This window comes from Euprymna scolopes, chromosome 38 (genome assembly GCF_053919585.1).
Source record: "Euprymna scolopes isolate OS-2025 chromosome 38, ASM5391958v1, whole genome shotgun sequence".
In the NCBI taxonomy this organism is placed as follows: domain Eukaryota; kingdom Metazoa; phylum Mollusca; class Cephalopoda; order Sepiida; family Sepiolidae; genus Euprymna; species Euprymna scolopes.
Genome location: NC_136519.1, coordinates 71,007,524 through 71,028,994, shown reverse-complemented (window position 1 = coordinate 71,028,994; position 21,471 = coordinate 71,007,524). Strand labels below are relative to the sequence as shown.

Genomic DNA, 21,471 nt, shown 5'->3' with positions numbered 1-21,471 from the left:
AAAATGGCAGCTACATATTCTTCCAATAAAAAATGGCAGCTACATATTCTTCAAATAAAAAATGGCAGCTACATATTCTTCAAATAAAAAATAGCAGCTCTACATATTCTTCCAATAAAAAATGGCAGCTCTACATATTCTTCAAATAAAAAATGGCAGCTACATATTTTTCAAATAAAAAATGGCAGCTACATATTCTTCAAATAAAAAATGGCAGCTCTACATATTCTTCAAATAAAAAATGGCAGCTCTACATATTCTTCAAATAAAAAATGGCAGCTACATATTCTTCAAATAAAAAATGGCAGCTACATATTCTTCAAATAAAAAATGGCAGCTCTACATATTCTTCAAATAAAAAATGGCAGCTACATATTCTTCAAATAAAAAATGGCAGCTCTACATATTCTTCAAATAAAAAATGGCAACTACATATTCTTCAAATAAAAAATGGCAACTACATATTCTTCAAATAAAAAATGGCAGCTACATATTCTTCAAATAAAAAATGGCAGCTACATATTCTTCAAATAAAAAATGGCAGCTACATATTCTTCAAATAAAAAATGGCAGCTACATATTCTTCAAATAAAAAATGGCAACTACATATTCTTCAAATAAAAAATGGCAGCTACATATTCTTCAAATAAAAAATGGCAGCTACATATTCTTCAAATAAAAAATGGCAGCTACATATTCTTCAAATAAAAAATGGCAGCTACATATTCTTCAAATAAAAAATGGCAGCTACATATTCTTCAAATAAAAAATGGCAGCTACATATTCTTCAAATAAAAAATGGCAGCTACATATTTTTCAAATAAAAAATGGCAGCTCTACATATTCTTCCAATAAAAAATGGCAGCTCTACATATTCTTCAAATAAAAAATGGCAGCTCTACATATTCTTCAAATAAAAAATGGCAGCTCTACATATTCTTCAAATAAAAAATGGCAGCTCTACATATTCTTCAAATAAAAAATGGCAGCTCTACATATTCTTCAAATAAAAAATGGCAGCTCTACATATTCTTCAAATAAAAAATGGCAGCTACATATTCTTCAAATAAAAAATGGCAGCTCTACATATTCTTCAAATAAAAAATGGCAGCTCTACATATTCTTCAAATAAAAAATGGCAGCTCTACATATTCTTCAAATAAAAAATGGCAGCTACATATTCTTCAAATAAAAAATGGCAGCTACATATTCTTCAAATAAAAAATGGCAGCTCTACATATTCTTCAAATAAAAAATGGCAGCTACATATTCTTCAAATAAAAAATGGCAGCTCTACATATTCTTCAAATAAAAAATGGCAGCTACATATTCTTCAAATAAAAAATGGCAGCTCTACATATTCTTCAAATAAAAAATGGCAGCTACATATTCTTCAAATAAAAAATGTCAGCTCTACATATTCTTCAAATAAAAAATGGCAACTACATATTCTTCAAATAAAAAATGGCAGCTACATATTCTTCAAATAAAAAATGGCAGCTACATATTCTTCAAATAAAAAATGGCAGCTACATATTCTTCAAATAAAAAATGGCAGCTACATATTCTTCAAATAAAAAATGGCAGCTACATATTCTTCAAATAAAAAATGGCAACTACATATTCTTCAAATAAAAAATGGCAGCTACATATTCTTCAAATAAAAAATGGCAGCTACATATTCTTCAAATAAAAAATGGCAGCTACATATTCTTCAAATAAAAAATGGCAGCTACATATTCTTCAAATAAAAAATGGCAGCTACATATTCTTCAAATAAAAAATGGCAGCTACATATTCTTCAAATAAAAAATGGCAGCTACATATTCTTCAAATAAAAAATGGCAGCTACATATTCTTCAAATAAAAAATGGCAGCTACATATTCTTCAAATAAAAAATGGCAGCTACATATTCTTCAAATAAAAAATGGCAGCTACATATTCTTCAAATAAAAAATGGCAGCTACATATTCTTCAAATAAAAAATGGCAGCTACATATTCTTCAAATAAAAAATGGCAGCTACATATTCTTCAAATAAAAAATGGCAGCTACATATTCTTCAAATAAAAAATGGCAGCTACATATTCTTCAAATAAAAAATGGCAGCTACATATTCTTCAAATAAAAAATGGCAGCTACATATTCTTCAAATAAAAAATGGCAGCTACATATTCTTCAAATAAAAAATGGCAGCTACATATTCTTCAAATAAAAAATGGCAGCTACATATTCTTCAAATAAAAAATGGCAGCTACATATTCTTCAAATAAAAAATGGCAGCTACATATTCTTCAAATAAAAAATGGCAGCTACATATTCTTCAAATAAAAAATGGCAGCTCTACATATTCTTCAAATAAAAAATGGCAACTACATATTCTTCAAATAAAAAATGGCAGCTACATATTCTTCAAATAAAAAATGGCAGCTACATATTCTTCAAATAAAAAATGGCAGCTACATATTCTTCAAATAAAAAATGGCAGCTACATATTCTTCAAATAAAAAATGGCAGCTACATATTCTTCAAATAAAAAATGGCAGCTACATATTCTTCAAATAAAAAATGGCAGCTACATATTCTTCAAATAAAAAATGGCAACTACATATTCTTCAAATAAAAAATGGCAGCTACATATTCTTCAAATAAAAAATGGCAGCTACATATTCTTCAAATAAAAAATGGCAGCTACATATTCTTCAAATAAAATATGGCAGCTACATATTCTTCAAATAAAAAATGGCAGCTACATATTTTTCAAATAAAAAATGGCAGCTCTACATATTCTTCAAATAAAAAATGGCAGCTACATATTCTTCAAATAAAAAATGGCAGCTCTACATATTCTTCAAATAAAAAATGGCAACTACATATTCTTCAAATAAAAAATGGCAACTACATATTCTTCAAATAAAAAATGGCAGCTACATATTCTTCAAATAAAAAATGGCAGCTACATATTCTTCAAATAAAAAATGGCAGCTACATATTCTTCAAATAAAAAATGGCAGCTACATATTCTTCAAATAAAAAATGGCAGCTACATATTCTTCAAATAAAAAATGGCAGCTACATATTCTTCAAATAAAAAATGGCAGCTACATATTCTTCAAATAAAAAATGGCAGCTACATATTCTTCAAATAAAAAATGGCAGCTACATATTCTTCAAATAAAAAATGGCAGCTACATATTCTTCAAATAAAAAATGGCAGCTACATATTCTTCAAATAAAAAATGGCAGCTACATATTTTTCAAATAAAAAATAGCAGCTCTACATATTCTTCCAATAAAAAATGGCAGCTCTACATATTCTTCAAATAAAAAATGGCAGCTCTACATATTCTTCAAATAAAAAATGGCAGCTCTACATATTCTTCAAATAAAAAATGGCAGCTCTACATATTCTTCAAATAAAAAATGGCAGCTCTACATATTCTTCAAATAAAAAATGGCAGCTCTACATATTCTTCAAATAAAAAATGGCAGCTACATATTCTTCAAATAAAAAATGGCAGCTCTACATATTCTTCAAATAAAAAATGGCAGCTCTACATATTCTTCAAATAAAAAATGGCAGCTCTACATATTCTTCAAATAAAAAATGGCAGCTACATATTCTTCAAATAAAAAATGGCAGCTACATATTCTTCAAATAAAAAATGGCAGCTCTACATATTCTTCAAATAAAAAATGGCAGCTACATATTCTTCAAATAAAAAATGTCAGCTCTACATATTCTTCAAATAAAAAATGGCAACTACATATTCTTCAAATAAAAAATGGCAGCTACATATTCTTCAAATAAAAAATGGCAGCTACATATTCTTCAAATAAAAAATGGCAGCTACATATTCTTCAAATAAAAAATGGCAGCTACATATTCTTCAAATAAAAAATGGCAGCTACATATTCTTCAAATAAAAAATGGCAACTACATATTCTTCAAATAAAAAATGGCAGCTACATATTCTTCAAATAAAAAATGGCAGCTACATATTCTTCAAATAAAAAATGGCAGCTACATATTCTTCAAATAAAAAATGGCAGCTACATATTCTTCAAATAAAAAATGGCAGCTACATATTCTTCAAATAAAAAATGGCAGCTACATATTCTTCAAATAAAAAATGGCAGCTACATATTCTTCAAATAAAAAATGGCAGCTACATATTCTTCAAATAAAAAATGGCAGCTACATATTCTTCAAATAAAAAATGGCAGCTACATATTCTTCAAATAAAAAATGGCAGCTACATATTCTTCAAATAAAAAATGGCAGCTACATATTCTTCAAATAAAAAATGGCAGCTACATATTCTTCAAATAAAAAATGGCAGCTACATATTCTTCAAATAAAAAATGGCAGCTACATATTCTTCAAATAAAAAATGGCAGCTACATATTCTTCAAATAAAAAATGGCAGCTACATATTCTTCAAATAAAAAATGGCAGCTACATATTCTTCAAATAAAAAATGGCAGCTACATATTCTTCAAATAAAAAATGGCAGCTACATATTCTTCAAATAAAAAATGGCAGCTCTACATATTCTTCAAATAAAAAATGGCAACTACATATTCTTCAAATAAAAAATGGCAGCTACATATTCTTCAAATAAAAAATGGCAGCTACATATTCTTCAAATAAAAAATGGCAGCTACATATTCTTCAAATAAAAAATGGCAGCTACATATTCTTCAAATAAAAAATGGCAGCTACATATTCTTCAAATAAAAAATGGCAGCTACATATTCTTCAAATAAAAAATGGCAACTACATATTCTTCAAATAAAAAATGGCAGCTACATATTCTTCAAATAAAAAATGGCAGCTACATATTCTTCAAATAAAAAATGGCAGCTACATATTCTTCAAATAAAATATGGCAGCTACATATTCTTCAAATAAAAAATGGCAGCTACATATTTTTCAAATAAAAAATGGCAGCTCTACATATTCTTCAAATAAAAAATGGCAGCTAAATATTCTTCAAATAAAAAATGGCAGCTCTACATATTCTTCAAATAAAAAATGGCAGCTACATATTCTTCAAATAAAAAATGGCAGCTACATATTCTTCAAATAAAAAATGGCAGCTACATATTCTTCAAATAAAAAATGGCAGCTACATATTCTTCAAATAAAAAATGGCAACTACATATTCTTCAAATAAAAAATGGCAGCTACATATTCTTCAAATAAAAAATGGCAGCTACATATTCTTCAAATAAAAAATGGCAGCTACATATTCTTCAAATAAAAAATGGCAGCTACATATTCTTCAAATAAAAAATGGCAGCTACATATTCTTCAAATAAAAAATGGCAGCTACATATTCTTCAAATAAAAAATGGCAGCTACATATTCTTCAAATAAAAAATGGCAGCTACATATTCTTCAAATAAAAAATGGCAGCTACATATTCTTCAAATAAAAAATGGCAGCTACATATTCTTCAAATAAAAAATGGCAGCTACATATTCTTCAAATAAAAAATGGCAGCTACATATTCTTCAAATAAAAAATGGCAGCTACATATTCTTCAAATAAAAAATGGCAGCTACATATTCTTCAAATAAAAAATGGCAGCTACATATTCTTCAAATAAAAAATGGCAGCTACATATTCTTCAAATAAAAAATGGCAGCTACATATTCTTCAAATAAAAAATGGCAGCTACATATTCTTCAAATAAAAAATGGCAGCTACATATTCTTCAAATAAAAAATGGCAGCTACATATTCTTCAAATAAAAAATGGCAGCTACATATTCTTCAAATAAAAAATGGCAGCTACATATTCTTCAAATAAAAAATGGCAGCTACATATTCTTCAAATAAAAAATGGCAGCTACATATTCTTCAAATAAAAAATGGCAGCTACATATTCTTCAAATAAAAAATGGCAGCTACATATTCTTCAAATAAAAAATGGCAGCTACATATTCTTCAAATAAAAAATGGCAGCTACATATTCTTCAAATAAAAAATGGCAGCTCTACATATTCTTCAAATAAAAAATGGCAACTACATATTCTTCAAATAAAAAATGGCAGCTACATATTCTTCAAATAAAAAATGGCAGCTACATATTCTTCAAATCAAAAATGGCAGCTACATATTCTTCAAATAAAAAATGGCAGCTACATATTCTTCAAATAAAAAATGGCAGCTACATATTCTTCAAATAAAAAATGGCAACTACATATTCTTCAAATAAAAAATAACAGCTACATATTCTTCAAATAAAAAATGGCAGCTACATATTCTTCAAATAAAAAATGGCAGCTACATATTCTTCAAATAAAAAATGGCAGCTACATATTCTTCAAATAAAAAATGGCAGCTCTACATATTCTTCAAATAAAAAATGGCAGCTCTACATATTCTTCAAATAAAAAATGGCAGCTACATATTCTTCAAATAAAAAATGGCAGCTACATATTCTTCAAATAAAAAATGGTAGCTACATATTCTTCAAATAAAAAATGGCAGCTACATATTCTTCAAATAAAAAATGGCAGCTACATATTCTTCAAATAAAAAATGGCAGCTACATATTCTTCAAATAAAAAATGGCAGCTACATATTCTTCAAATAAAAAATGGCAGCTACATATTCTTCAAATAAAAAATGGCAGCTACATATTCTTCAAATAAAAAATGGCAGCTACATATTCTTCAAATAAAAAATGGCAGCTACATATTCTTCAAATAAAAAATGGCAGCTCTACATATTCTTCAAATAAAAAATGGCAGCTCTACATATTCTTCAAATAAAAAATGGCAGCTACATATTCTTCAAATAAAAAATGGCAGCTACATATTCTTCAAATAAAAAATGGCAGCTACATATTCTTCAAATAAAAAATGGCAGCTACATATTCTTCAAATAAAAAATGGCAGCTACATATTCTTCAAATAAAAAATGGCAGCTCTACATATTCTTCAAATAAAAAATGGCAGCTCTACATATTCTTCAAATAAAAAATGGCAGCTACATATTCTTCAAATAAAAAATGGCAGCTACATATTCTTCAAATAAAAAATGGCAGCTCTACATATTCTTCAAATAAAAAATGGCAGCTCTACATATTCTTCAAATAAAAAATGGCAGCTACATATTCTTCAAATAAAAAATGGCAGCTACATATTCTTCAAATAAAAAATGGCAGCTACATATTCTTCAAATAAAAAATGGCAGCTACATATTCTTCAAATAAAAAATGGCAGCTACATATTCTTCAAATAAAAAATGGCAGCTACATATTCTTCAAATAAAAAATGGCAGCTACATATTCTTCAAATAAAAAATGGCAGCTCTACATATTCTTCAAATAAAAAATGGCAGCTCTACATATTCTTCAAATAAAAAATGGCAGCTACATATTCTTCAAATAAAAAATGGCAGCTACATATTCTTCAAATAAAAAATGGCAGCTCTACATATTCTTCAAATAAAAAATGGCAGCTACATATTCTTCAAATAAAAAATGGCAGCTACATATTCTTCAAATAAAAAATGGCAGCTCTACATATTCTTCAAATAAAAAATGGCAGCTCTACATATTCTTCAAATAAAAAATGGCAGCTACATATTCTTCAAATAAAAAATGGCAGCTACATATTCTTCAAATAAAAAATGGCAGCTACATATTCTTCAAATAAAAAATGGCAGCTACATATTCTTCAAATAAAAAATGGCAGCTACATATTCTTCAAATAAAAAATGGCAGCTACATATTCTTCAAATAAAAAATGGCAGCTACATATTCTTCAAATAAAAAATGGCAGCTACATATTCTTCAAATAAAAAATGGCAGCTACATATTCTTCAAATAAAAAATGGCAGCTACATATTCTTCAAATAAAAAATGGCAGCTACATATTCTTCAAATAAAAAATGGCAGCTACATATTCTTCAAATAAAAAATGGCAGCTCTACATATTCTTCAAATAAAAAATGGCAGCTCTACATATTCTTCAAATAAAAAATGGCAGCTACATATTCTTCAAATAAAAAATGGCAGCTACATATTCTTCAAATAAAAAATGGCAGCTCTACATATTCTTCAAATAAAAAATGGCAGCTCTACATATTCTTCAAATAAAAAATGGCAGCTACATATTCTTCAAATAAAAAATGGCAGCTACATATTCTTCAAATAAAAAATGGCAGCTACATATTCTTCAAATAAAAAATGGCAGCTACATATTCTTCAAATAAAAAATGGCAGCTCTACATATTCTTCAAATAAAAAATGGCAGCTACATATTCTTCAAATAAAAAATGGCAGCTACATATTCTTCAAATAAAAAATGGCAGCTACATATTCTTCAAATAAAAAATGGCAGCTCTACATATTCTTCAAATAAAAAATGGCAGCTCTACATATTCTTCAAATAAAAAATGGCAGCTACATATTCTTCAAATAAAAAATGGCAGCTACATATTCTTCAAATAAAAAATGGCAGCTACATATTCTTCAAATAAAAAATGGCAGCTACATATTCTTCAAATAAAAAATGGCAGCTACATATTCTTCAAATAAAAAATGGCAGCTACATATTCTTCAAATAAAAAATGGCAGCTACATATTCTTCAAATAAAAAATGGCAGCTACATATTCTTCAAATAAAAAATGGCAGCTACATATTCTTCAAATAAAAAATGGCAGCTACATATTCTTCAAATAAAAAATGGCAGCTACATATTCTTCAAATAAAAAATGGCAGCTACATATTCTTCAAATAAAAAATGGCAGCTACATATTCTTCAAATAAAAAATTGAACGAACGTCAATTTTGAAACAATTATTTAAAATTTCAATGCTTTAGTCGATGGGACAAGGTTATTTGATTTTAGAACTCATTTTGATTTGATATTGTTTACCTTGACACTATTTGATTAATCACTGATCATCAGACGATCTTATTTGTTTTAGATGTGTATGAACACTAAATGGCTTGGTCTATTATTATTATTATTATTGAAAGTAATAACAATGCAAAAATAATCAACCTTATTATCCCGTTGTCGCATGTAATCCTCTTTCTTTTCTTTAGTCAAACACCAAAGTGACAGGTTCAAGATGTAGTTAAAGTCTGGCCCAGATTTTTCTTTGTCTTCTTCATCGCCATCATCATCACTATCACTTTTATCCTACGAATGAGAAAAAGACAAAATTACATTTTTTTTTTCTCAGTTCATTCAAGTCATTTTTTTCTCAGTTCATTCAAGTCATTTTTTTCTCAGTTCATTCAAGTCATTTTTTTATCAGTTCATTCAAGTCATTTTTTTATCAGTTCATTCAAGTCATTTTTTTATCAGTTCATTCAAGTCATTTTTTTATCAGTTCATTCAAGTCATTTTTTTATCAGTTCATTCAAGTCATTTTTTTATCAGTTCATTCAAGTCATTTTTTTATCAGTTCATTCAAGTCATTTTTTTATCAGTTCATTCAAGTCATTTTTTTATCAGTTCATTCAAGTCATTTTTTATCAGTTCATTCAAGTCATTTTTTATCAGTTCATTCAAGTCATTTTTTATCAGTTTATTTAAACAAAATCTAGATACACATCATATTTCAATCTACTGACTCGTTTTATTTCATTATTTGACATTTTTAAATAAAGTTTTATTTCTTTAAATGTCTTTTATAAGGAAAGAGAAAAAGAAAATATATGAAAAGGCTTGATAAATGTCTAACCATAAAAAGTAGAAACTAATAACAGAATTGAAGTTTTTCACTTTGTGTGTATCCATTCACAGTGCCCAAACCCAATTCTTTCCTAAGCTCATTACATATCCATCACATCACTCACATTCTTTCTCTCCATGCAAATGCATATCCTCAACCATCATTGACCAGCTTTCACTTATCCTTACATCACACTGTGCACACATGCTTGACACTCTTCACTCACTCAAAAATGACAACACTGCTAATTAGTAACAGAAAAGTTTCTCAAAATTACTCTATCCACTCCTAATTCTAACTCTTACACCTGCTCCACCCTGTGCTCCAATGGTACCATCAAGGTAACAAACTTCTGAATATACATTTTCTCCATATCAGAGTTTACATTCATCTGTAGTCTTAAACTTCCAAGGTATAATTTCCAGAGATATTAAACTTCAAACTATAAAAACCTAAAAAAAATTAAGTTTAGGGTCAAGTTTTTTTTCTCCTGATTCAATTAAGGGTAAATTTAACTTTCAAAATTTTTTTTCCTACCACTCGGGTTACAGAATCAGCAACATGTAAAATAATTACTTTAGATTTATTTTGAGCTTCTTTCCATGACTTTGCAGGGTCAGAATCATAACCACGACGAACCAACATTTGGATAATATCCTTCTTGGCCACATTTTCTGAAAGAAAAAAAGAAAATTTGATTTAAAAGTTTTTTGTTTTAGATCTCATGTTATTTAGATTTTGTCTATTGTAATAAGTTGCACTATACATCTAAATAAGATTAGCTTTAAATCTCACAAAATTAATACCAGAATTGTCCACATGCTACAATAGTTAAGTGTTGATTAACAAGTGGCAATGTTTGAGGTTAAATCCTTATTTTAGATGACGATAATAGGAATAAGATAACATTTCTACCCAAACATAGCTGACAACGATCTACTACCAACAATTGAATAAAGAATTTAGTTCAAAATTCTGTATAGCTCCGTAAGTTCAATGATTCCCAAATTGAAAAAAAAAAAGCACTTGTTGGTAACAAGTTGGATTGCCAAAAATGTGAAAACAGACAAGAATAATAATCCAAATGGTACAATTTTATATTTGACGATTAGTATCTTGCATAAAACAAAAATTTATCAGTCACAATTTTTATATCAGTCAAATTCTTGTAACCATAAGTACACTGCGGAATTTGTCTTATTTCGAAATGTCAAAAAATTTTTTTTAACTATTTTTAGAAATGGAAAATATTGTATTAGTCAATACGTTACAAACAAATAAAACAGACGCAATGTCTGAAAATCCAAAACCAAACAAATAAGGTAAGTGCGATGATCAGAAACCAAAACCATAAAATCTTCAGTCTGAGGTTCTACTAACCTATTTGGACTTTCTTATAAATAGAGCTTAAAGCATTACTTTTAATTATAGCTTTGGTGGGACGTTTCAGATTTGCGATAAAGATTAAGTGAATGGGTAAACATTAGCAACAGAGTTGAAAATTAGTGACATTAAAAACAATATTTGATACATATTGGAATTTGAACCTATAGAGCTTATAACTTCAGCATAAAAAAACTACAATAGTGAATTTTGAATTTGTTTTCATTCTTTCTATACTAATTGGACAAACATGAAGTGTTAAGAACAAAGTTACTTGGTATCTTCACCACATTCCTCAGCACCTTCTGGTATTTTGTTTACTTTTTCTTAATACTGCAGCATCAGGGGATTAAAAAGCGGTCAACTTTAACAAAATGCAATATTCCAACTTCCTGTTGTTGAATACTCTGTATGACTGCCAACGATGAAAACCCACTGAAAATGGCATTCATAGGTACTTAATTCCTTTCTAATAGTAGTTGTCCCAGTGGCCTAAAGTATATGATGCTAGCCAGTTAAGTAGAGTGTCTTTGTAGACCATGTTCGAATCTCCTGATCAGTAGTAATTGTCACTTCCTACACTGATGATTGCATAAGCATGAAATACTAGTGTCTGTTGGTATAAAAATCAATCAATATATATAGTTTGATGTGTGTGTGTGTGTGTGATAATGCTTACAACTCAAACCAGAGTATTGACTCAAGGGTTCAACTATTTTTTGTGCCTTTCTGCCATTTCTTCTAGATATACTTTAACATCAACTATTTTTTATGACACTGCACAGTCTTAACACTTTCCCTTTGATTAGGGAGGATCTCAGTGCACGTTTCCTTTTTATTAAAAATTTATTTATATAGATTAAATCCTTTACGATGAGTTTGAGAATGAGTAGTGAGCCTCCAATCAAGGCAGTACAGTCTTTTCAATGAAAAACTGAATGGCTTCCTTATACATTTAAGAGATGATACACTATTTTAAATCATAAGAAAAAGATAAAATGAATGATGTTTACAAGAGATGGTGGAAGAGTGCAAAAAAGGGGTAAACTAGAAGACAACAAAAAAACAGTGGATAAAGGAAAACTAGTGAAATGAAGGAATCAAGGGCAAACAAGAATTTTTGTGGCATTTACCATTTACAGGTTCCATGGAAATACATGTCCTAATGTTTATGTTTTGCAAAAAAATTACTGAAAATAAATTTAGATAGTTACAAAAAATCTCCTACCGATTTTAATTACACCGTCAATTTTTTCCATGATAAATCGCGCAATGTTGTCGAGTTTCAAAGATTCTGCATGCAAAAGTCCTTCCATGTAATCCTTCCGGCGTTTGTAGAAGTCAAGTCGAAGATCAAAGAATTCACGTAGTATCTGTTCCACCTTTTCATACTTCCTAATACACCCATTATGATCAAATAGCACCTAGAAACAAAAATTTTAAGTGATTTACCTTGGTTTTAAGACCATTTTTTCAAGTCAGATAAGATGGTTAGGCAAAGTATGAAATGCATGCAATGTAACAAACAAAACAAAAATATTTGATGGAAGTTTGTGTTGTAAAAATTAACAAGTTTAAAAAAATTTTTGTGAAAAAAAAAAAATATTAAAAATAAATGAACACCTAAAAACAAAGTGTCAATTATTAAAAATTGATTAAAATGTTTAAAAAACAAAATTCTGGTGGATCTAAGTTACATTTATGAAATTACCCCAAAATCGTAATTAGCATAATCAGATTAGAATGATTTGAAAATATATCATTTTTTTTACTTTCATATGAAACTGGTAGCACCAGTCAAATTATAGACATACAATTCGGCACATGTCGGTAGCAATATGATACTAGTATCGAATATTAGGTTCTTGCCCAGAATTCCCGCATATTTATTTTAAAAAAAAAAAAAAATCTGTATGATGTATGTACCTATGACAAAACCATACCATGTATTCCAAAAAACACATAAATTAACTAAATAGTTTTTGTTTTGTTTTTTAAATAAGAAAATCAAATTTTATGAGTAACGGAAAAGCAACAGTCTTAGTAATTTTGAAAACGCACACACACACGTGTTGTTTGTTTTTGCGATACATTTTGAATGAATTCAATTATTTATGAAAGTGCATTTTTCAGCTAAATGAGAGTTGGGAATAATTTTCCCTTTAACCAATTTGGTACTCACATATGGGGAGTGGCATATATATTGTTTTTTTTTAAATATAATATATATATTTAAATATATTTTTCAAAAAAACTATATATACATATACATGCATACATATATGTTTTAACAAAATCAATACATCAAGGGATAGATTGATAGCAACAAATAGTGTATTTCATTGTTACAATTGTTTCAAGACTATTCGGACAAATTCAAAGCTTATGTCATTTGAAAATTTTCACAAGAACAGCCTTTTGTCAGACATATTGAATAAAAAACACTTTAACAATGAACAGTATGGAATCCATTTTCCTCATAAGGAAAACATGAGAAAATCTCATCCTTCCAAAGTGTTTTAAAGATTTCGTTTTTTAATTATATAATTAAAAAAAAACGAAGAGAGACAACTCAAAAATAATTCAAGCTTATGAGATTTGTTATAGTGCCCATAAATTATCATTAATTGCTTAAAAATATTTTTATACAACAATAAAACTACTATTCTTGGTCTTCGGGACAAGATCAAAGTGTAGTATCTGTTCTCTGATACATACACAGCGATAGGCAGTGTTGTTCTGGCGACACATTCTCGTGCCCGGCGAGCTTGTTGGGTAGCGTTCTGTCCGCACCCCCACTTGGTCTGCCTTTCTCTGCTCTCCCCCCTCATGGGGGGATCCGAGCTGATAATTTACGACCTTCCCGCGAGGGAGGGTCGGAAACACTTTCTCTCTTCCCTCCACTAACTTCCCACTCCCTCTCTCAGTTCTATCTCCCCTCTTGCCGCCTTTGGCGCCACTTCTTTTTGGCGCCAAAGTCGGCTCCCACTTTGGACGCCGACTCCACGTCACTCATTTTGGTGAATTATACAGGGAAGAGAGAGCTTTTTTCAAAAATGGACACCCCCAGCCCGGGGACCACCGATACCCCCAGCCAGGGGGCTACCACAAGAAAAACTGCTCCCCAAGAGGACGACTCCCCAACAGGGGAAGCAAAAAGCAACGGGGCATACCGCCCGGACACTAAACCGAAGGACGCCCCCCAGAAGGGAGAAAACTCACCAGCAGCTCCCCAAGAGGGCGACTCCCCACAAAGGGGAGAAAAAACAATGTTGGACGGGGCATCCCGTTCCGACAACAAAAATCAAGAGGCAGTAGCCCCAAAGGACGATAAGGGAGACAGTGCTCCCCAAGAGGGCGACTCCCCACAAAGGGGAGAAAAAACAATGTTGGACAGGGCATCCCGCTCTGACAACAAAAATCAAGAGGCAGTAGCCCCAAAGGACGATAAGAGAGACAGTGCTCCCCAGGAGGGCTACTGTCCCAAAAGGGGAGCAAATCAAGAAAACGAGGGGGCATACAGCCTAGACCCCCCCAAAACAAAAGGGGCAAAAGCTCCCAAGGACAATAAAGAGGACAATGCTCCCCAGGAGGCCGACTCCCCAAAAAGGGAAGTATTTCCTGGAAGAAGTATAGAGCAGGGAGAGTCGGTCCCAAAGGAAAGCGGAAAGGGAAATGCCCCTCAAAATAGCAACCCTTCCGCCAAGGAACAGCAAAAACAGTCCAACCTCACCAAAGATCCAACACCAACAAGAGGGTCGGCATGGGGGAAGACTAGAGAAGCAACTGTCCCCTCAAGAGTATAGAGACTTGTACTTGACCAAGTACAGACAATACATAGAGGGGGCAGAAATTAAACCAGTGCCAGGCGCTTGGGAGGCAATCGAAAACAGAGTGCTCTCCCTCATCATCTCGGATATGCCGGAAAACCGCCTCCTAGGGATGAAAAAGGAAGACATGGCAGGGCTCCTACACAAGCTAAACATCCCGGTATTATACCTGTACCAGAGGAGCTACGCCATGTGGGACATCCTCCTACCCACCAAGGAAGATGCGGAGAAACTCTCCCTACAGGAAATTAAGTATGGGAGAATAAAACTAAAGCCCGAATACCAGGGCAGGACAAGGACCCGGGTGCAGGTATTCAATGTACCTATGCAAATATCAGCAGAAATCCTGGGATCCTTCTTCACACAGTTCGGCGAGGTGGAAAAAATAACCCCAGTGCGGTCAAAAACCGGCATGCACTTGGGCAGCTACACTGTGGCCATGAGGCTAAAGAAAGAAGGCTTCCAGGCGATACCAGCACAGCTGACATTTAAGGAGGCAACTATGACAGTAGTAGTGGAGGGGCGTCGTCCGCACTGCTGGTTCTGCCAAAAACAGGGTCACATGGCCAAGAGCTGCCCTCAAAGGTCAACTCCTACTCAAGTGACACTAAAGGCGGTCCCAACCTCTGAGACAGCACCAGTGTCCAAACAGGCTGTCACAACTCCTGCAACCGGAGCACCAACCCCAGCACCGAGGAAACCCAAAACTGTGCAGGAGGCAAAAGGGGAGGAATGGATCACGGTAATGAGGCGGAAACGGAAGCCCACAATCCCATCTGCCACCGTCCCACAACCAACCCAACAACTGAGGCAGCAACAACAACAGCAGCCTCCACAACAGCCGCAGCAACAGCCATGGCAGCAGACACAGCAGCAGCAGCCAAACCAGCCGTTGAACCAGCCGCAGCAACAACATCAGCTGCCGCGGCCAATGCCACAACCAATGCCACGAAAACAGCGGCAACAACAAAAACAGCAGCAGCAGCAACAGCCAGAACAGCAGCAGCAGCAACAAAAACGGCTGCAGCAACCAGAAAAGCAACAGCATCAACCGGAGAAACAACAATTAGAGGAGCAGCAACAACCAACGGTCCCCACACCAATTGAGACGGGGATCAAGCGAAGAAAACACTGCTCCTCTGAGGATGAATCTGCTAGTGAGAGGGAGAGGAACTCAACCTCACCACTCCCCGGTTCATTCAAAAGAATAAAAAAGAAAAGGAAAGGGGAAGAAAAGGCAGCCCCCACTCCCTGTGAGCATACACCACCTCTAACAACAACACAACCCACTTCCACCCCCATACCACATACAGCACCAACACTAGACACCGCACTAACACCAACATCAGACACTGCACCAACACCAGAAACTGCACCAACACCAAAATCAGACACCGCACCAACACCAACACAAGACACCACACCAACACCAGACACCGCACCAACACCAACACCAGACACCACACAGACACTCGTCCCCACACCAATGCAAATTGAGCCGCCATCCCAGAAAGAAAAGAATGAACCCGGGAGGGGGAGAGACCCTTCAGATTCTCCCACTTACGGACTCACTCCAACAGGGACTCTCGCCCTCGAAACGAGAGAGGAACTTTGTTTTGTAGACCCCCTGTCTGTGGCAATGGGCTTACCACACCGGCAGAGAAAAAATTTAAAACCTCTGCTGGACTTCCAACAGATAGGGGGAAAAGACGTTAATGTCCCCTCTAATTTCCCGGACGCCCCACGGCTAACAACTTTCGTCAGGCTTCCTGAGGCCTGCAAAACCAACGTGTGGACAATGCTGGAAGCCGCTGAAGGGGCTGGTCCGGGAATTGAACTGATTAGGAAAAATGACCCTTCCCTTGAGGAACTCGCAAAACAATGCAAGGGAAGGGTCCCAGTGTTGGTCCATCCGTCACTCTATAGGGCCCTTAAATTGACTTACCCTTTGGATGTCGGCGGCATTGTGAGAGAAGGTCAGGACATGAAAAACCTGACCACCTTGAGCATTGCACACAACGTCGGTGTCCTTTCCCCGGCTGACTTTGGAGCTGAGTGTAACACACCTTAAGGTAGGTACCATGGCTTTGAATTTGGCTAGTCTGAATGCGAGGGGCTTGAGATCATCGGGCCGGGCGGCTCGCCTCCGGCACGACCTCTTGTCCCTGGGAGTGGATGTTGCTGCGATTCAGGAGACGCATTTCGTTTCCTCTGTGGACTGTCAGGTGCTGGCCCGAGACTTTGAGGTTTTCTCAGCATATGGCAGCCCGCGGGGGAAGGGAGTTTCCGTGCTGGTTAAACGTACCCTGTCGGCGACGGTCGACGTTGTCCATAGAGATGCGGTGGGTAGGCTGGTTGTGGCCGATGTTGCCGTAAAAGATTCTGTGTTTCGGGTGATTGCGGTTCATGCGCCCAGCACCGCTCGTGAGAGGGTCTCATTCTTCAGTCAGCTTGACGCGTTTGTAGATTGTCGGAGCGGGTAGTGCTAATGGGGGATTGGAATTCCATCTTAGACCCCGACATAGATAAGGTAGGAGGTGGAGCTAGAGGATCGGAGAGGTGCGAGTCCAGCCTGGCTGATCTGATGGCTAGATGCGGTCTGGTCGACAGGTTTCGGTTCGAGCATCCGGGGCGGGAGATGTGGACGTGGACCAATAGCGTTTCCTCCTATCCAAATACCTATTTGGACAGGATGTTAGTTAGGAGAGGCGAAGTAGACTTCTTATCTTGTCCCACGTTCACTTGGCTAGGCCAGACGGACCATAAATTAGTTATGGCCCGGCTGAAGCTAGGAAATAGGCCTAAGTTAGCGGGGTACTGGAAGTTAAACACCTCCCTTCTGGAGATACAAGACTTCCAAGATCAGTTAAGAGAATTGATTAAAAAGGCACTAGTGGGGGTGGTTACCAGGAGTAAGTGGTGGTTAGGTCTCAAAGCCAAGATCAGAAGCTTCTCCGTCAAGTATGCCCAGCGCCTCGCACTAGATAAGGCCAAGACGAAGAAGAAGCTAGAGCAGAAACTAACCCAGGCTACGGGGGAGGGTGATAGGGTTAGTCAGGAACTAGCTAAGCAGGACCTTCTACGCGAGACTAGCGAGCGTTACGAAGGCCAAGTAGTTAGAGCTAGGCTTAGAAAGATAGGCAACGAAGCAGTCAATTCTGATGCAGACGTGCGCCGTGAGGTTTCTAGGCGTGGCTCGGACAAATACATTGCAAAAATCAAACATCCGAATGGACGCACCCTGAAATCGACTCGGGAGATCTGCGAGGGGTTTCGAGAACATTTCGAGGAGCGTTTTACGCAGAAGCCCGATCTTCCGGTCCTTGAGTTTAGCGACTATTTGGCCGACTCTCCCCGCCTCGAGGCGGCTAGTTGCGAGGGCCGGGTGACGGAGCGGGAGGTCTTTACTGCGCTGAAGCAGGTCAGCTGTGACAAATCGCCAGGACTTGATGGTCTGCCATACGAACTGTACTTGAGGCTGTCGCCCATGTTTCTGCCTCTTCTGACGGATATGTTCAACCATTGGTTTGCTCAGGGATCCATCCCAGGGCAGGTGACCAAGGGAGTGATCACATTGCTGAAGAAAGGTGACGGGCATGGAGGGGAAGAGTTAGACGACTACAGGCCCATAACTCTGCTAAACACAGAGTTGAAGATTTTGGCCAAGGTCCTGTCGAATCGGCTGCAGGTTGTTATCGACGGGTTGGTTGAACCGGAACAGAACTACGCTGTGAAGGGGAGATCGATTCAGAACAACTTGCACCTGATCCGCATGATCCTAGAGGGGGGAATAGATGACGACACGGAAGCCGCGCTGATAAACTTAGATCAGTCCATCGTTTCCTGGCATCTGTCTTAGAGGCCGCCGGTTTTAAACCGGACTTTTGCAAGTGGATCTCCATAATGTATCGACAGCCCATGGCTGTCGTGCAAGTGAACGGAAAGCGCTCAAAACCCTTTGTTATCTCTCGGTCGGTTCGTCAGGGTTGTCCGCTGTCGCCCCTGCTTTATGTCCTGGCTTTGGAGCCTCTTCTCCGCAAGCTGAGACATGGGGAGGCAAATTCGGCCCTGCGCGGAATGGCTCTGCCTGGCGGCTCAGCTGCCAAGGTATCCGCTTTCGCCGATGATGTCACGATCTTCGTGTCGGGCTTCAGAGACATTGAGGTCGTGTCGGAGGCACTCACATAGTACGAAAGAATCACAGGGGCCAAGATAAACCGCAACAAGTCGGTAGGACTGCGGTTGGGCGCATGGAGTGGCAACGCAAACCTCCCTGCGCCCTTCAGCTGGACAGATGGCCCAGTCCGGATCCTCGGCGTGTGGTTCGGACCGGGTCTCCAGCTTGACAAGAATTGGTTGGAGGTACGGTCAAAGGTGGAGGCTGCAGTCAATTCGTGGCTTCCTAGGAAACTTTCCTTAAAGGGTAGAGCTGAGGCGTGCGCCACTTACGTCTTTCCTCTCATCCTTTACCGACTGGCCGTACTTCCCCTGCCTGCACAACACCTAAAAGCTCTTGTCGAACTCTTGTCCTCGCTCCTTTGGGACAGAGGAAGACACTGGGTGAGCAGACAGGTCTGTATTCAACGTCCGTGTGAGGGAGGCTTGGGAATGCCGGACTTGAAGTGTCATCGAAATGCTGAGAGGCTGGCCTTCCTGAGCCACTATATGCAGGAGGACCAACCGTGGCACCCCGTGGTTACTGCCGCCTTCCCCGACCTCGTTCTCGACCCTTCCATCGAGAGCCGTCGCAGGCCGCGGGGAGAATCTGCCTCCATGAAAGAGTGCCGAGCCGCGCTAAAACGACTACCAAGGTCCAGTGACCTTGTGACTGCTACCCGTAGGGAACTCCACAGGGATCTAGTGAAGGGGGCCGCTGACGACCCGCTATGCGCGCGTTTGGGGTGGCAGCAGAGTGAGATCCGCTCCGCGTGGGGCTGGGCGCCAGGTTCGAGTCATCTGAACAATTCGGAGTTCTCTCTGACCTGGCGATTGGCCCGAAATGCACTTTCACTCAACAACATACAATGCAGTTCTGGGTTTTTGGAGTCGCCTGATTGTCCCCGTTGTGGGACAACGGCAGTGGAAACTACGGATCACGCTTTCTTCGATTGCCGCGAACTCCGCCAGTACTGGTCGTATGTCGGTGGGGTGATGGCTCGCATCGATCCTGAGCATCCTCGCCCAATTACTGTATCCAATGTTGTGGACAACGTGAGGCCGCCGTGGGACCGGGAAAGACAAATGGTCTACGTTACGATCCTGGCCGTGGCGAGAATGGTGATTTGGACGTCGCGTCTGCAAGGTTGCCGGGGGGTGTTGTCTTTTTCTGATCAAGATCTGATCGCCTTCTTTAAACACCAACTACGGGTGAAGATCAGATGTGATAGAAGAAGGCTGCATCGCGCGGCATTTGACAGAAGATGGATACATGTGGCAAGTCTGTGTGTACGAAGAGGAGCCAAATTTGAATACGTGTTCCCCGCCTAGGTGTGGAACGCGCAGTTCTGTAAAGAACAATTAAACAAGTAGTCTCTCAGCTAGCTGAGTGTGTGTTCCATCCCTCCCCGATTAGGAAGCCTCCAAGATCCCCATCCCCTCTTACCTGCAATTTTTGTTCTCACCCCTTCCTCTAAATTTTACCCATCTTGGAGAAAAAGAAATACAAACTAACCTCCATCCCTTACCCACAAAAATTTTCTTTTCTCCATTCACCCCCATCTAGAGGGCATCCCCACCTAGAGACTGACCCGCAGAAGCGAGGTTCCTTTTACAAACCTAGTGGAACGGGCAGTCTATCAATTAGACGGGGTTGGGAGGGTCCTACTAATCACCTTTTGTTTTTTCTTCCCCCGCCCTCGACACAAATGAATTATTGTTACCATTTTATTGTTATCTTTTTTGTTTTTACACGTCAATAAAAAATGTTTTAAAAATTGGGAGTTACTAGGACGTCCCCCAATACGAAAGGGTGAATGCGGTATTATGGTGAAGGAAGATACTAGCTGGGAGAAACTTTTGACTTTGTTTAGTTCTGGAGTGACAAGGATGACCAACGACCCCCAAAATCCCCCCTTTTGAGTTGGCCATGTGCCTAAGTTTTTTGTTCATCGCTGTTTTTTTTTCTGTATTTTTTTAACATGAATAAAAGATTTAATATCTCAAAGTGTAGTATATGTTCTTCAGATGCTGCACTTCTATTTCTTGTTCTCTTTCGGTGGAGGGGAGATCCTTCACGACTGAGACAATTTTTATTTTTGTACCTTTTCTCCACGTTAAAAAACGACCCTGGTGTCTAACTCTGTCCCGTGGGGAGGCATAGTAAATAGGAACAATAAAACTACTAGATTCATTCACATAATTTTTAGACTATGAAATTTTCGTTTAGTCACAGCTACATACATCATACAGATTTTCTTTATTTTTGTTCTAACATTGAAGAATTCTAGACAAGAACTGAATATTATTCATATACGTTGGTCAGAAATGATTAAACATTTTTGTGTACCCCTGTCCTCAGCCTTGAACCTCACATTATTCTTTTAATTTAAAAAA

General features: G+C 36.6%; 1 protein-coding gene across 6 annotated transcripts in view; it reads right to left on the bottom strand.

The window, feature by feature from the left end:
• The window catches only part of LOC145263177 (DNA topoisomerase 2-alpha-like), a 206,104-nt gene that overhangs the window by 53,537 nt on the left and 131,096 nt on the right, over window positions 1-21,471 (bottom strand). For all 6 annotated transcript variants that reach the window (XM_080120216.1, XM_080120220.1, XM_080120218.1 and 3 more), the window contains 3 exons: window positions 12,318-12,513; window positions 10,283-10,380; window positions 9,028-9,168 (listed from right to left, as the gene is read on the bottom strand). In XM_080120216.1, coding sequence (XP_079976342.1) covers window positions 9,028-9,168; window positions 10,283-10,380; window positions 12,318-12,513 — 435 coding nt within the window. The remainder of the gene's footprint in view (window positions 1-9,027; window positions 9,169-10,282; window positions 10,381-12,317; window positions 12,514-21,471) is intronic.